General features: G+C 39.4%; 1 protein-coding gene across 2 annotated transcripts in view; it reads left to right on the top strand.

The window, feature by feature from the left end:
• HEPH (hephaestin) overlaps window positions 1–15,683 on the top strand; it is a 105,386-nt gene that overhangs the window by 17,630 nt on the left and 72,073 nt on the right. For both annotated transcript variants that reach the window (XM_007991929.3, XM_007991928.3), the window contains exons 5-12: window positions 1,573–1,755; window positions 2,933–3,187; window positions 5,372–5,540; window positions 6,738–6,874; window positions 8,339–8,470; window positions 10,918–11,129; window positions 12,113–12,263; window positions 13,837–14,049. In XM_007991929.3, coding sequence (XP_007990120.1) covers window positions 1,573–1,755; window positions 2,933–3,187; window positions 5,372–5,540; window positions 6,738–6,874; window positions 8,339–8,470; window positions 10,918–11,129; window positions 12,113–12,263; window positions 13,837–14,049 — 1,452 coding nt within the window. The remainder of the gene's footprint in view (window positions 1–1,572; window positions 1,756–2,932; window positions 3,188–5,371; window positions 5,541–6,737; window positions 6,875–8,338; window positions 8,471–10,917; window positions 11,130–12,112; window positions 12,264–13,836; window positions 14,050–15,683) is intronic.

The following is a 15,683-nucleotide window of genomic DNA, read 5'->3' as shown; positions in this document are numbered from 1 at the left end:
CCCTATTACTCCTCCAAATATGTTTCCCAAACTTTTAGAATTCCCTTCTTCCTCGGGAATAGCAATTATTCTTAGGTTTGGTCATTTAACATAATCCCAGACTTCTTGGAGGCTTTGTTCATGTTTTATTATTCTTTTTTTCTTTGTCTTTGTTGGATTGGGTTAATTTGAAGACCTTGTCATCAGCCTTCGAATTTTTTTCTTCTACTTTTTCAATTCTATTGCTGAGACTTTCCAAAGGATTTCGCATTTCTATAAGTGTGTCCAATGTTTCCTGAAGTTTTGATTGTTTTTTCTTTATGCTATCTATTTCCTTGAATATTTCTCCCTTCACTTCTTATTTTTGTAGTTGTTGTTGTTTTTTCTTTATTTCCTTTCATTAGGCTTCACCTTTCTCTGGTGCCTCCCTGATTAGCTTAATAGCTAACCTCCTGAATTCTTTTTCAGGTAAATCAGGGATTTTTTTTTTTATCTTGGTTTGGATCCATTGCTGGTGAGCTAGCGTGATTTTTTGGGGGTGTTAAAGAACCTTGTTTTGTCATATTACCTGAGTTGGGTTTCTGGTTCCTTCTCATTTGGGTGGGCTCTGTCAGAGGGAAGGTCTAGGGCTCAAGGCTGTTCTTCAGGTTCTTTTGTCCCAAAGGGTGTTCCCTTTATCTCTCCCTTCTTTTTTATGGATGCGGCTTCCTGTGAGCTGAGCTCCAGTGATTGTTATCTCTCTTTTGGGTCTAGCCACCCAGCAAGTCTACCTGACTCTAGACTGATACTGGAGGTTGTCTGCACAGAGTCCTGTGATGCGAACTGTGTATGGGTCTCTCTGCTGTGAATATCAGCGCAGTATTTGGGGTGTCTCCCGAGTACTGCAGGAGCAGTTCATTTCCTTCAGAGGGTCTGTGGGTCCTCTTGAGATTCCTGGTGTGTTCATACAGGGTGCTGGAGATAAAATTCATGATGCAAGCCTCCACATGCTGCTCTGTCCGTCCAAGTCTGAGCTGCAATCTAGTCCTGACTCTTGTCCACCATGATGATCGTAGGAACCTTTTTAAAAATTATTGTTATTAAAAACAACAAAACACCAAACTTTTCTCCTTTTTATTTTTTGTTGCTTCACTTTTAAATCTCAAATTAGTCATTATAGGAGTCAAGTCACATTGAAATGAGATATGTGGTAAGAGTTTAGATATGGATAAGATTGAAAGTGTGGTCATTAGGGTTTGGGAGGATTTTGCTGGTAATAGGACATGCTCCAGAAAGAGTCAGACTTGAAGACCAGAGGGTGGCAGGAATGTGGTCAGGTTTAGTCCCTTGGTTGAAGACATAGGCAGGGATGGTGGGAAGAAATTATTGTAGATTCTATGTGTCTTAACATCAAGTCCTAGGTTCAACTGAATTGGTGGTTTTAAATGGGGAGTTCGGAAATAGAAATTAACCCAAGAAGGTTATATCTGCTTTTCTGTTGCTTACAGATTCTTAAGGCCCCTCTCTTTCTATTCCTTTCTTATGAGTACCCCTTTCAGCTTACTATTGCTAAGGAAAGGATTTTCTCAAGGGAAACTTTCTTACTTGCTCTAGGAGCCCTGGATGGGAACTCCCCTCCTCAACGGCGGGATGTAGACCATGGTTTCTTCCTGCTCTTCAGTGTGGTAGATGAGAACCTCAGTTGGCATCTTGATGAGAACATTGCCACTTACTGCTCAGATCCTGCTTCAGTGGACAAAGAAGATGAAACATTTCAGGAGAGCAATAAGATGCATGGTGAGTTGGGAAAAGGTGGCCACATTGTGACAGGGAACATTGTTGGAGGGTATCCACTGGGCGTAGTATTTGGTGGATGCTTTCACATACATAATCCTTTTTAGTCATCACAAGGACAAGGAGTTGTAGATGGCTCTTCCCTGTTTTACATGTGAGGACACCAAGGCTCCTAAGATTATGCAGCAGATAAATGGCACAGCTAAAATTCCAACCCCGATCTCTCTGATTGCATAGATTGTGCTCTTGCCATTAGGTTATTCTGTCTCATAATGTAGAATAGCACATAGGCTGATGACGGCCTGTGGAATAGCACACAGCCTAAAGTTATATAGTATATACTCAATTACTTTGCTGTGGGTTTCCCACTGATACAATTAATTAATATTGATTTTTTTAAAAAAGGAAGAAGTTAGCAAAATTATCCACTTTGAGGAGAAAAATGGTTGCTTTCAAGCTACCTTGTTTATATCTTCCATCCTACTCTGTGCTTATGTCTATAAGGGCATTGACCATATTAATTAAATTAAAAAAGAAACTAAAGGCACAGAAGATCTGAGGCATGAATAGTGAACTGATTTTAGGAATATAAACAAGTCGATTTTGTTTTTATTTCATTAAGGAAGTCATTTACTGGCCACTGGTGACAGGGGTGGGCTAAAAACCATACAGCCCCAAAACGAGGCGGAAATTCAGAAGGAAGATGTAAAGGATGGCTTGGACAGCTCAACTTTCTCTTGAATTTTATACCAATTGATTATAATAGCCATGTTAATTAGTCAGCCAATTTGACAATTGTCCTGTTGAAATTTTTGGAATGAAACCACCCTGAAATAATAGCCTGCAAAATAACTAAATTCCTTAGAGAGCTTCTTCACATTTCTAGTTTGGAATATTGGCTTTAAGAATTTATTAGCTCTATGGCATTGGGAAAGAAGTAACTTCACCTCTCTAAGCCTTGTTTTTTTTTTTTTTTTTCTCTCTCTCTCTTTTTTTAATGAGACTAATGATATCTGCCTATTTCTCAGGGATGTTTTTGAGATTTAAAGAAGATATGGTCAACACAGTGTGCTCTTTATAACCTCATTTAAATGTTATCTATTATTGTCAAATGGTAAGGCTTCTTCCATTCGGGTGTCCTTTCCTAATCTTGATATTTTCCTTCGATTTTGTTTTGCAGCAATCAATGGCTTTGTTTTTGGGAATTTACCAGAGCTGAACATGTGTGCACAGAGACGTGTGGCCTGGCACTTGTTTGGCATGGGCAATGAAGTTGATGTTCACACAGCATTTTTCCATGGACAGATACTGACTACCCGTGGACACCACACTGATGTGGCTCAGATCTTTCCAGCCACCTTTGTGACTGCCGAGATGGTGCCCTGGGAACCTGGTACCTGGTTAGTTAGCTGTCAAGTGAACAGTCACTTTCGAGGTGAGATCCAAGATTTCTGACCCTTGGGTTGTAAGACAGAGGTATGATAATGGTCAAAGGAGGCTGGGCTTCTGGCCTGAAGCCATAGATAAGTCTTCCAGTTGAGGCATCTTGGGATAAAGGATAGCACACTAGATTAGAAGTCAGGGGACCCAGGTTTTTTCCTGAATCTGCTGTGAAACTTGCTGGATAACTTTGGGCACATCTCTCTGTGTTTAATCTTCCCCACCTTGAACATAAGATAGCTTGGGGATGAATAGGTAAACTTTTAATCAGCTTTTTGTTATTTGCTTAGAATTCTAAACAATTAATACCTGGAGACATTTTCAACATATTGAACAGGGAGTGAAGGAGAGATTAATTAAAAGAGAGTAACATTTCTGTAGGAGATCATGGTGTATTGTGGGTACATAGTTACACTCTGGTTGGAACTCAATAGCAATAGGAGTGGAAGGTTTCATTTTCAAAGGGAGAAACATTAAAGTAATGTTATTGCAGAGCAATGTATTGAGGAGCATCAGATGCGTCAGAGGAGAGGAAGAGCATATGAGGCAATGGAAAGAATAGTAGATAAGTGATTAGGTTTGAATTGTAGTCTCAGGTTTGTGAAAAACTTTATATGACTTTAGACAGGTGCCTTTCCATATCTAGGTCACATTTGCCACATCCGTAAAATGGGAAAGTTTGTCTAAATAGCCTCTTAAATCCTATTCAGCTTTCATTTTCTAGAATTATTTGATTTATGGTAAATTAGAATGGGTGTCACAAAAATGACATGCGAGTTCTTGAAGTGGATTTGAGTAGGTTAGGAGTCGTAGACTAATAGGATAATAAATCTTAGGTGTTAGGTTTGACACAATAGGGGCTAGTTACATGTGCTCCATTATCCAGGGTATGTCTTAATCCCAAAGCTTCTTAGGTAAGAGACTATAAATATGAATTGGGGTTAGAGAGGCAGCATGATAGTGGAATAAGCATGGACCTTAGAGACAGACATGCCTGGATTCAAATCCTGGTTCTATCACTTGTTTAGCCACCTTTGATAAATCATGTCACTTCTCTGAGCCTCTTAATAGCAGTAGTGATGTATAAAATTGTAATGAGGTTTTAGAGTAAAAATGTGATTTTGAGTCTTAGAGAATAGGGGGATGATGTAACCAAGAGAGTAGATATAAGAAAATAAAATGAACACTTAAGATCTGTAGTTGAAAGATGGGAATTTAAGTCTCAACTCCACCTCTGACTAGCTGTGCAACCTTGGCAAGTTATTTAACCTGTCTGACCTTTAGTTTTCTTCATCTGCAAAAGGGGACATTAAAAGTATATTTCATACAATGGTTGTAAAGATTGATAGGGGTAACATATGTACTCCCTGGGACTGAAATTTTAAAAAATATGTAAAACACCTGACACAGAACCTACCTAACATAATACATGTTGAAGAAAAAGAATATCTTTTCCACTCCCTTCATCATACCTCAGGTTTCTAATTTACAGATTTCAAATCTCCCTGGGATGTTGTGGGACTCTAATAAAATAATATACTAAGTTATCTCTATAAGTTGCTAAGCCAATATAAGACAGTACTATCCATTGCCGTTATGACTCAATGTAGTATATTCCACATTTGAAAACACTACTTAGAATTTACATTTTCCTTACAGTCCCAAGTCTGAAGCTTTATCTCCACTGATAGAAGATGTTCTATTATTTTGGGAGCTTCCCAATTTATAAATAATTAACCCCTATTTTAAATTTGATGCTCCTACCGGCCACATGAGGTAGACTTTCCTATTCTCTCCTTTGGCAAAAGAGGGAAGCTCAGATTGAGGAAGTGACTTGCCTAAGGTCCTATAGATAGTGCTTAAAGCTTGGGCTTGAACTCATTTCCTTACTTCCGTCTCTGTGATGTTGCTACAATGTGAGTCTTTATTCAGAGGCAGGAATGAAGATCTAGTAAATGCATCAGTGGTGGTATAAGCAAGTGGAGGTACTTGAATTCTAACCTGGACTCTCTCTCTCAGTCAGGCATTTTAAGAGTGAGAGAAAGTGGCCCTTTTTGGAGCAGGAGTAGAAATTAGTGGAGGGTGGGAGGAGGAAACACTAACAGAAGGAGAAAGGTGAGTCCTCTGCGTTAAAATCCTATTGGATAGAATGGGGTCAGCCATAATGTTCTTCCTTCAGATGGCATGCAGGCACTCTACAAGGTCAAGTCTTGCTCCATGGCCCATCCTGTGGACCTGCTCACAGGCAAAGTTCGACAGTACTTCATTGAAGCCCATGAGATTCAATGGAACTATGGCCCAATGGGGCATGATGGGAGTACTGGGAAGAATTTGAGAGAGCCAGGCAGGTAAGAGGCAATGGGATCCCTCTCTTTACTTCTGGGTCCAACTCCAAACACTTACTATCTTTCTTCTAGAAATCTCTCACTTTACTTGGGGATCCAAATCATTGTCTGACTGGGATTACATGAACCAACTGTTAGCCAAGTTCTTGTGGCCCCTGGAGAGCTTGCTCTTGGGGAGATACAGGTAACAAAGCTTTTTGTGGGATTATTCCATATCCCCACAATGGGTCCAAGCAGAGTTTGAAGTTGGTCCTACTATAATTCCTGGCCATTTTCATAAAGGAAAGTCCAGGTGGGACCAGTTCTTGTATCAGTTGAAATAGCTGTTTTTCCAGGTTTCTTCACTTTACCCATTATTTACCTCCTTGCTCCTTCATTTCTTTTCTATAGTCTGAATGAGGCGTTTGAGCAGGGGTATAAAAAGCACTCTGAGGAATGTAGGAAGAGAGGCAACCTGCTTTTTGGCTATCGCATGCCCATTCTTTTCAAGGAATTTCTCCAAGTTCTCCTGCCTCATTCATGATCCAGATGTGGGCAAGAAAGAGTAGGAGGTTAGTGCCCTACTCAGTTGCTGGGTCTTAAGTCATACCACTCACTGGGCAATTGATGATGATAGGTCTTCCACAGAGGAGGCGCTTGATAGACAACTAAGAGAGGGGTTGGGAGAAGGTCCTTCATGGTTATACTTCTAGCAGGAAATAATAGAGTAAATCTGGAGAAAACTTAGGAAAGTTGGTGTTTGAGTCTCAGCATGGATTCCAAGATTTAGAACTGGGCTTATTAACATAGTGGGCTTTCATTTTGGAGTGAAAAGATTATTAATGCCTAAGGATGATTAAGGACAGATGTAGACTATGAATCACTGGGGGGCAGAACTGGTCCCAGTGCCTGGAAATTATAAGCAAGAATATTCCAATTTACGCTAACATAGAATTCCAATAATTTAAAATACCCAACAGTAAGGGAGATTTTCTCCTCTGGATATGAGTTTCCTATTTTTGGAAAGGCTCAAGCAGAAGCTGTATATAACTTTCTAGTGATGTTGTCAAAGAAGATATCTTCACTGGTGGGAGTTAACTTAGATGAGCTCTGAGGTCCTTCCTAAACATAAAGATTCATAACTTGATGAGACTAAGGGTGAGGTGGGAGTCTATTTGATACCAAATGAAATTGTATCATATTTTCCTTTTTATACATCAGTATCTCAGATAAGTTTTTCCAGAAGAGCTCCAGCCGAATTGGGGGCACTTACTGGAAAGTGCGATATGAAGCCTTTCAAGATGAGACATTCCAAGAGAAGATGCAGTTGGAGGAAGATAGGCATCTTGGAATCCTGGGTGAGGAATTTTTTAATTCTGAAATTCATTTACTAGAGCCAGAGAATTGAATTGAGGAAGACTTTGAAGCTGAGGCCTGGATATCACTTAGGAGCATGGTGTAGACTAGTATCTCCCAAAGTGAGTCTTATGAGACGATTGTTTTGTGAAAAAGGGTTATGAGTCTGAATGTGTTTGTAAAGCCACTAAATTAAGCAGTTAAATAGTGCTTTTTATGCTACAGGATTTCTAAGAGCCTTAGGTTTATTTTTGTTTATCATGAATCTCCACATTTTTTCAGTGAATGTCTTCCAATACCACTGATGTACAGTAAACACTTTTAGAATTCCTTGTCTAGAAATATTCCTAAAGGGCTATGTGAGGAATTAAGACTGTATAGGTTCTCAGCAATCTGGGGACAGTAGCAGATTGGCATGACATACAGACATACTTGAAATAGGAGGAATGTGAAATAGGCTTAGTGTCTGAACTTGAAGAAGGTATCTAGAAGGTCTAAACCACGGTTAGATGTGGGTTAGTAACATGATGGAACCAGAAAATAAAATAGGCCAGATGGAAAAAACTTGAGAAATTAATATAATGGACCATACTTGGGATAGGTGTGTGCCAGTTGATTCTAGATCTGATAATGGACAATAGATCTTACATCAACTGGATAGGCAGATATAATGAGGAGACATCCACCACAGGAAAGAGAGATGGTGGTCAGCGTGAAGGAATTATCATTGGCTGGACTTCAGTATGGGTGCCCAGTCTTTGAGAAGAGGTGAAACATTAGATGTGGAAATTGAATAGGAAACCAAGGTAGAAACTCTGACCAAAGGTTAGAGCCAGAATAGGTGCCCAGTTTTGGTACTTTTGGTCTGTTTCAAAGGTAACCTAAGCTAGATTATATGTGGCGGGTAGTGAATTCAGAAGAGTCCAGGAGTTGTGGCTAGATTACCTAGCCCAGTGCCTGAATAGAAGATATAATAATTCTCTTTGCTCAGAATTGGTTTCAGATTGAGGCGAGCACAGATCTTAGATAGGTCCACCAAGAGATGTAGCTATGGGATCTGGGACAATAAAGTAAGTGAAAATTAGATTGGGGCTGACAGTGGGATGAGAAATTCCTGGCCTCTGGTCCTGGCTGAATGGCTAATCAACCATTTAAATTTGCGTAGGTAAATTCCACCTCTCTCAGCTGAAATTTTCTCATCTGTAAATTGGAGTTAATAATTCCTACCCTATATGCCTTAAAATGATGTTTGAGAATCAAAATAAGATAATGGGTTTTCCAGTGTTTTCTGTAACTGTAAATTGCAGTACACTTGAAAGGGATTATTCTTATTATTACAAAGAAAAGAGTTTTTTATTTTCTTCTTCACTTTCACTTTCCTTTTCTTTCCCTCCTTCTTCTTCCATTTCCTTCCTCCCTGTTTATCCCTTTCGTCATTCTCATTATCTCTCCTTCCCATTTTCCAGGGCCAGTGATCCGGGCTGAGGTGGGTGACACCATTCAGGTGGTCTTCTACAATCGTGCCTCCCAGCCATTCAGCATGCAGCCCCATGGGGTATTTTATGAGAAAGACTATGAAGGCACTGTGTACAATGATGGTGAGTCAACAGGGTTTCTAGTAAATGTGGGCTCTAGGTGGTACCAGATGTCTCTAGAAAACAAATAAATGGGGGATGGGGAGGACGAAGTAGGCAGAAATAGTTGCCTTATGTGGATGTTGTTGAATGAATGAAAAATATAATAGTAAAACAGAGCTAGGCTTCAATAATAAGATAAAATTTCTTTTAAATATATCTTAATTCTAAACATAAGTGTATTATAGAACTCTGAAAAGCAGACAATTACAAAGTAAATAAACATCATTTATAGACAGTTATATAAATTTTGATATACCTTTAAATATTTTTATATGTTTATACAAGTCTGTATATAGAGATATGTGATCATATGGTTTATACAGTTTCGCATCCTACTATCCTCACTTACCATTGTATTGTGTTTGTTTTTCCATGCCATTATAATGCTACAAATATTTTGATGACTATATAACATTTTGTCTCAAGGATTTGTCATAATTTATTTACTTTTTCCTCTATTGCTTGGACATGTAGGTTTTATCAGTATTTTTGAATATTGTAAGTCAGGTTGCAATGAATGAATGCATATATCTTAGCTTGCATTTTGGATTACTGTATCAGGAAAGAATCTTAGAAATAAGAGTATTGTGTAATTAATTTTTAACTTTATCTGAGAATATTAATGCATGCTAATTCTAGCTAAAATATAAAGTAAAAACTGAAAGCATAAAGAGCAAAGTTGCAGACAAAGCTAGAATGAACATTCTATAAGGCAACTGGTCTAGTCTCTTCAAGAAGTCAATACCATCAATAGGGGAATTAGAGACATAACAAATGGAATGTGCAAATTTTGATTGATTTTGCTTGTAAAAATAGCTTCAGGAGACATTTTGGAGATGATTGCAAAATTCTTGATATAGACTGGATATTAGATGTTATTAGGGAATTTTCTTAGGTGGAATAATGGCATTATAGTGACATAGGAGATGCTTGCTAATATCATGATGTTTGCATTCTACTTCCAAATGATTCAACAAAAGCAAACCAACAAAAACTGTGTATGTGTGTGTAGATGCACATATACGTAGATTGGATAAAGATGGCAAAATGTTAGCAATAGATTCTAGGTGACAGGGTGATCATTGCACTGCTTTTTAAAGTTTTCTGTGTATTTGAAAATTTGAAGAGTAAGAAATAATGAATGAATAAGAAAAGATAGGTTAAAACCATCCTAAATTATAGCCCCTTGTTATAAGCTATACTACAAATATCCTTCCATATGTTTCTTTGAACATTTTTATAAACCTTTCTTCAGAATATATTTTTAAGATGAGGAATTGCTATATCAGAGGATATGTACATTAAAATTTTTGGTACCTACACCCAAATTACTCTCTGGAAAGATTTGCAGCCCTATCAGTTTAGAGTTCCATTAGCAGTACCTGAGGAGGGCTCCTTTTCTTACAACCTCATCAGCAATGGGGAAATCTTTTCAATATTGTCGAAATGGCAGTCTTGTAGGCAAATGACAACATCAACAAAACTCACTGTTGATTTGATTTATGTTTGTTTGATTATTTTATGTTGAACATTCAATATTTATTGCATATATTATTCTACTTGTGGATATGAACCTTTTAAATAACTAGCTTTGTCTACACTTTTGTCTACATTTTTTTTTTCAAATTTTGTCTACATTTTTTTCAAAAGTGCTATTCCTTTTTACATTTACACTCTTTATAGGTGAGTGAGTAGGGCAGTTGCCATCTAAACCACTTCTTACCATCATGCATTATTACAATTTGTAAAATCTTTGCTAAATTAATTTGTAAAAAAGTTATCTAGCTATTTTCAATTGTACTTCTTTGATTACTGATGGCGTGAAAATTTGAAAAATGTCTGTGCATTGCTTGACCATGTCTTGTGTCCATTTAGAAATTACAGCCTTAAGGTTTTTGATATATATGTATATATATATATACACACACATACATACATAACATATACATACCCACATGTACATAATACATATTAAAATAAAAAAATATTAAATAATCAGAGCTGTTCAAAGATGACATGGGCTATAATGGCAGGTAGTGAGTCCCTCATCACTGGAGAGTTTTAAGCAGAAGTAGGGATGTAAGAGCAGATTAATGTATGTTTTCAAGTGAGAGATGTTCCAAATAAGACTTAAAGTCCCTTTTAGTCCCAAGGTCCTATGATTTTGGAAAACTGAAACATAGGGAAGATTAAATTGCTGCATTTCATATAGCAAGTAGTGACAGAACGAGAAAATAAACTCATCTCTTGACTCCTTGACCAGAGTTCTCCTCAATATTCAATATTCCATGTTGCTGCTACTGCTGCTCCAAAATGCCTTTGTAGTTCATAATCTTTATTTCACTGTTTGGAGCTGATGATTCTCATTCTAGTCAATCTAAGTAATTAGTCCCATATTTTCCCTACAGGCTCATCTCACCCTGGCTTGGTTGCCAAGCCCTTTGAGAAAGTAACATACCGCTGGACAGTCCCCCCGCATGCCGGTCCCACTGCTCAGGATCCTGCTTGTCTCACCTGGATGTACTTCTCTGCCGCAGATCCCATAAGAGACACAAATTCTGGCCTGGTAGGCCCGCTGCTTGTGTGCAGGGCTGGTGCCTTGGGTGCAGATGGCAAGCAGGTATTGTCGGGGTTATCTGGCTAGGAAGCCTGCTGGGAGAAGGATGAAGCTGGGTTGCTGGATAGGAGTTAAGCATGGAACTGGGTTCTAAAGTTTATGGAATAGAGGAAAAATAATCAAGCTGGTCCATCAGAAATTAATAGTTGGTGACCTCATGCTATCTTGCATGTTATTTTTTGTACTGACAAATATATATCTTCTTTAGCCTTGCAGATAATTCACGATATCCTTTCATCATCTCCTTCTTTCCTCCCTCCTTCCTTCCCTCCTTCCCTCCCTTCCTCTCCCTCTCCTTCTCCCTCTCCCTCTCACTCACCTCGGTGGCCCCTAAACCTTGCTCCTGATTGGTAAATCTGCTTTAATGTTTGCTTGTCTTCTTTTGTATTCAGCCCACGATTTCTAGCTGTGTAACACTGGTTGAGCTACTTAACTTCTCTTTGACTCCATTTCCTCATTTGTAAAAATGGCATAACAATGGAAGAAGACACCTTGGGTTTCTGTGAAGATTAATTAAAATAATCCATATAAAGTGCTTAGCACAGGGTCTGGCACGTAGTAAGCACTCAGTAAATGTTAGTGGTAACAATAATTAATACTGATATTACTTATCTTTTATTTTCTGGTTTTCCCCCAAGATGCCCCCCTGCTTTTCTAGCCACCTCCCCTCATTCTGCTCCCCAGGTGATTCCCAGCTCTCTTCTTTTACACTCTATACCTCTTATGTCTTATCCTATGCTCCTTCCCTGCCCACTTTCATAAGTTCTTCCCTGTCAGGCTTGTCCTTTTATTCTGATCTTCTTCTCTCATCTGCAATTTGAGGTTACCTAAGGAAAAACTGCCGCAGCTCTGGATAGGAGGTATGGGCTCAAAATGGGAAAAGGAAATGGGAAAGAATCTGGCATCCCTTGATCTGTAACAACACAGTCCACAACTGCTGAAACCATTGTTATTTTTCCCTCTACTTTCTTCTATTGGGTCTGCAGAAAGGGGTGGATAAAGAATTCTTTCTTCTCTTCACTGTGTTGGATGAGAACAAGAGCTGGTACAGCAATGCCAATCAAGCAGCTGCTATGTTGGATTTCCGACTGCTTTCAGAGGATATTGAGGGCTTCCAAGACTCCAATCGGATGCATGGTATTGGGAGTACTTTTGCCCTGGGCTAAATAGAGGGGTCCCAAGTAAAATCTAACTTTAACCATAATCATGACCAATCCTGAAAACACTGATTTTATTGGTCATCTCTGTCCAAGAGGCGAGATAGATTGAGAGGTTAAACCAAACACAACAGATCTTATACTTAGTACCTTTGGGTGCTGTGTCCTGTGTTACACAGTATGGGGGACACTGGAAGAAAGTACTGCAAAATGAGGATTGTGCACAAGAAATCTACAAGGGATTGTGAAGAATAAGCCAGATGATACCTTTCCAATCTTATCTCCCTCTTCCTTATATTTTAGTACCTTTGCTCCCCCACCCCATACTCCAGCCAACTGGGGCTATTTTTCTTTGTGAACATGCTGATGTCATGCTTTTGCAGTGCTGTTCCTTTCACTTGAAATGCTCCGTCTCTTGGTTCCCATTACTAGTTAGTTTCATCATTTGGAAAAAGTAAAACTGTCTCATGAGCAAAGTTCATTCCAGTTAGAATTTACTGAGTGCCTAATTGGTACTAGGTAATGTGCTAGGTGCTCAGGCAGTCACATAGATATAGAAAAAAAAATGATATGCTTCTTGTTATGTCAATCCAGTGCAGGAAATAGATTTGTAAGTAAATCACCAGAAAGTATATCAATTACATTCCACGGCAACTGATACTGCAGAATTTTGTGGGATAAAAGTTTCATGGATCAAAGAGAGAGTTATAACTGATTTACAGAGGATATCTGAACAAAGATACGATGGGTAAGTGGTAGGATGCCATAGAAAGAGACCATAAGGGACGTTTATTCCAGAAAGAGGAAACTATGTGAAAAGTCAACAGGTATTATCAAAGCACCTACAATGTTTAAAGTTTCGGTAATGCAGAGAAAAATAGAGCTCATAGATAAGGACAATGGTGTGTGTGTGTGTGTGTGTGTGTGTGTGTGTGTGTGTGTGTATGTGTGTGTGTGTGTGTAAGAGGATGGGAGGACAGACTTCAGGTAGGAGTACCAGAGAGGAGGCTATTGTAGGAGTTCAGGCCAGGGAGGATGAGGGCCAGAACTAGGCAGTAGCAGTGAAGATGAAGAGGAGGAAACAGATCGAGAGCTGAAGATGGAATTTTCAGATCCCCAACACATTATGGAGGGGTGGAAAATGGGATCAATGTAGAAAAGGAACAATCAGAGTGGTTGTAAAGGGACCAGAAAGTATGTTGCCACAGAAACCAAGGAAGGAGAGTTTCAAGAAATAGGGAATAGGAGAGATTGGTGTGTGTGTGTGTGTGTGTGTGTGTGTGTGTGTGTGTGTGTGGTAGTGGTTCAATGTTGTCAGGATGTGGATCATGGTGGAGGTGAGGCAAGAAAGGACAGTTGAGTGCTCATCCCAAAGACGCAGATAATCACGAGTAGAGTTAAAGTGGATTAGAGAAGAAGGCAAAGGTGTTGAGGTTGACTCAGCAGTTTCAAGTTGTGTGAAACCATAGTACATAGCTGATACCATGCTGCTGGCCAGTGCTGGAGTAGTCTGGTCTCATCTCCCCATCTTGTCTTGTGTTTTTGTTTTCCAGCCATTAATGGGTTTCTGTTCTCCAACCTGCCCAGGCTGGACATGTGCAAGGGTGACACAGTGGCCTGGCACCTGCTCGGCCTGGGCACAGAGACTGATGTGCACGGAGTCATGTTCCAGGGCAACACTGTGCAGCTTCAGGGCATGAGGAAGGGTGCAGCCATGCTCTTTCCTCATACCTTTGTCATGGCCATCATGCAGCCTGACAACCTTGGTAAGTGCCTTAGCAGCTGGCCCTAGAGGCTTTATTGGGTATAGGGCCAGGAATGGGGTCGGGATGAGGGAGGGATGGTGAAGAGAAAAGAAGAGGCATGCTGACGGTTCTAGGAAGTTTTTAAAAACACTTTTGTCTTTTTCTTCTTCAATGTGCTCTCCATGTTCTGGTTACTTGGGTTCCCTACTCAGCTGCAGGCAGAATAGAGTTAGTAGAAGGTAGAGGAAGCTCTTTTCTGGAACAACAGAAGGAAAGTTGGGATGTTGATCAGCTTTAGTGCAGTTCCTACATGGCAGGGAGTGGACTTGACCACATAGAGATTTTTTAGATATAGTACTTTTATTGGGAGGAAGGTAAATAAAATGCACTTATAAGTGCTATCAAATTGATACTCTGAGGATTTCTACAGACTTTCGCATTTCTGGTCTCTCCCTCTCTCTCTTTCTCCCTGTGACACACCCCTCCTCCCCTGCTGCCCCCAGCCACCCCGTTGTGTGTGTTTGTATGTGTGTGTGGTGATGTAACAATTTCATCCTGGAAATCAGAACACAGGAGCCCTAGTTCAGGCTCTTTCATTAACTTGCTGCGAACTTTGGTCTAATTACTTCCTTTCTCTCTAGCTAGATTTCTTCCTTCCTTGATTCTTTCCTTTCTGCCTTCCTTCCTTCTGTCCTTTTGTCCTCCCTCCATCTCTCCTTCCCTCCATATCCTTTTTCTTCCTTTTATGAAGATGTTTGACTATAACGTTTCTTCAGATGCTAGGTATTTCTAGCATTTCATAATGGAGCAGTTATCTTTTCTTTTGTCCCTATGGTGTATTTTTTTTTCCAGCCATTAGATGACAATAGTGTTTGTAAGAACAACCTGTCAGCTCCACACAGATCCTATTAAACTTTTGTTTTACTCCTGTAAATTCCATGCATATTTCGGGGCAAAAACATCCTTGAACAAGTGTCTTCAACACTTTAATAAATTTAACCTAGTCCTGAGTTTGACAAACACTTGACATAAAGCTGGTCTCTTCAGAAATAGAAAGGACAGTTTGGAGGCTATTATAGTTTTCTCGTGAGAGAAGCTTGTGGCTTGGACTAGGGAAGAGGCAGTGGAAATGAAAAAATAATTTTGAAGGAATTGCTGATAGGATTTACTGATGCAATAGATAAGGGTGGTAAGGGAAATAAAAGAAGTAGATGTGGAAAGAAATGAATAGACCCTTTCTTTCAAGGTGTTTATAAACTAGTAGAAGGGATCATTTTAAAAGAGAGGGGCACTTAGCCCTTTAACATATGGTTTAGATATAAAGTGCATTAGGGGTGGAGAAGCGAAGAATGTAGAACTCGGTTTGGGCCAAAATAGTCAGGGAGGGCTTTCTGGAAAAGAAACATGAATTGGGTCTTGGATAATGAGTGGACTCTCATTGATACTTGGGGATTGGGTGGACAGGTAAGTTCCACAAAGAGGGTGACAAAATGAATGAAGATTTCAAGGTAGGAATGAATGAAATGTGTGAGAGAAGCAGTCAGAGTTCCGTGTAGTTGGAGTGATAGTTGAATTTGAGACAATGTGTGGGAAGTAGAACTGGATTGGTAGTTTGGGGCCAACTCATAAAAGGCTTTGAAAGCCAGGAAGAAGAG

This window comes from Chlorocebus sabaeus, chromosome X (assembly GCF_047675955.1).
Source record: "Chlorocebus sabaeus isolate Y175 chromosome X, mChlSab1.0.hap1, whole genome shotgun sequence".
Lineage (NCBI taxonomy): Eukaryota > Metazoa > Chordata > Mammalia > Primates > Cercopithecidae > Chlorocebus > Chlorocebus sabaeus.
Note: the sequence above shows the minus strand (reverse complement) of the source record. Positions and strands in the feature narration are given on the sequence as shown.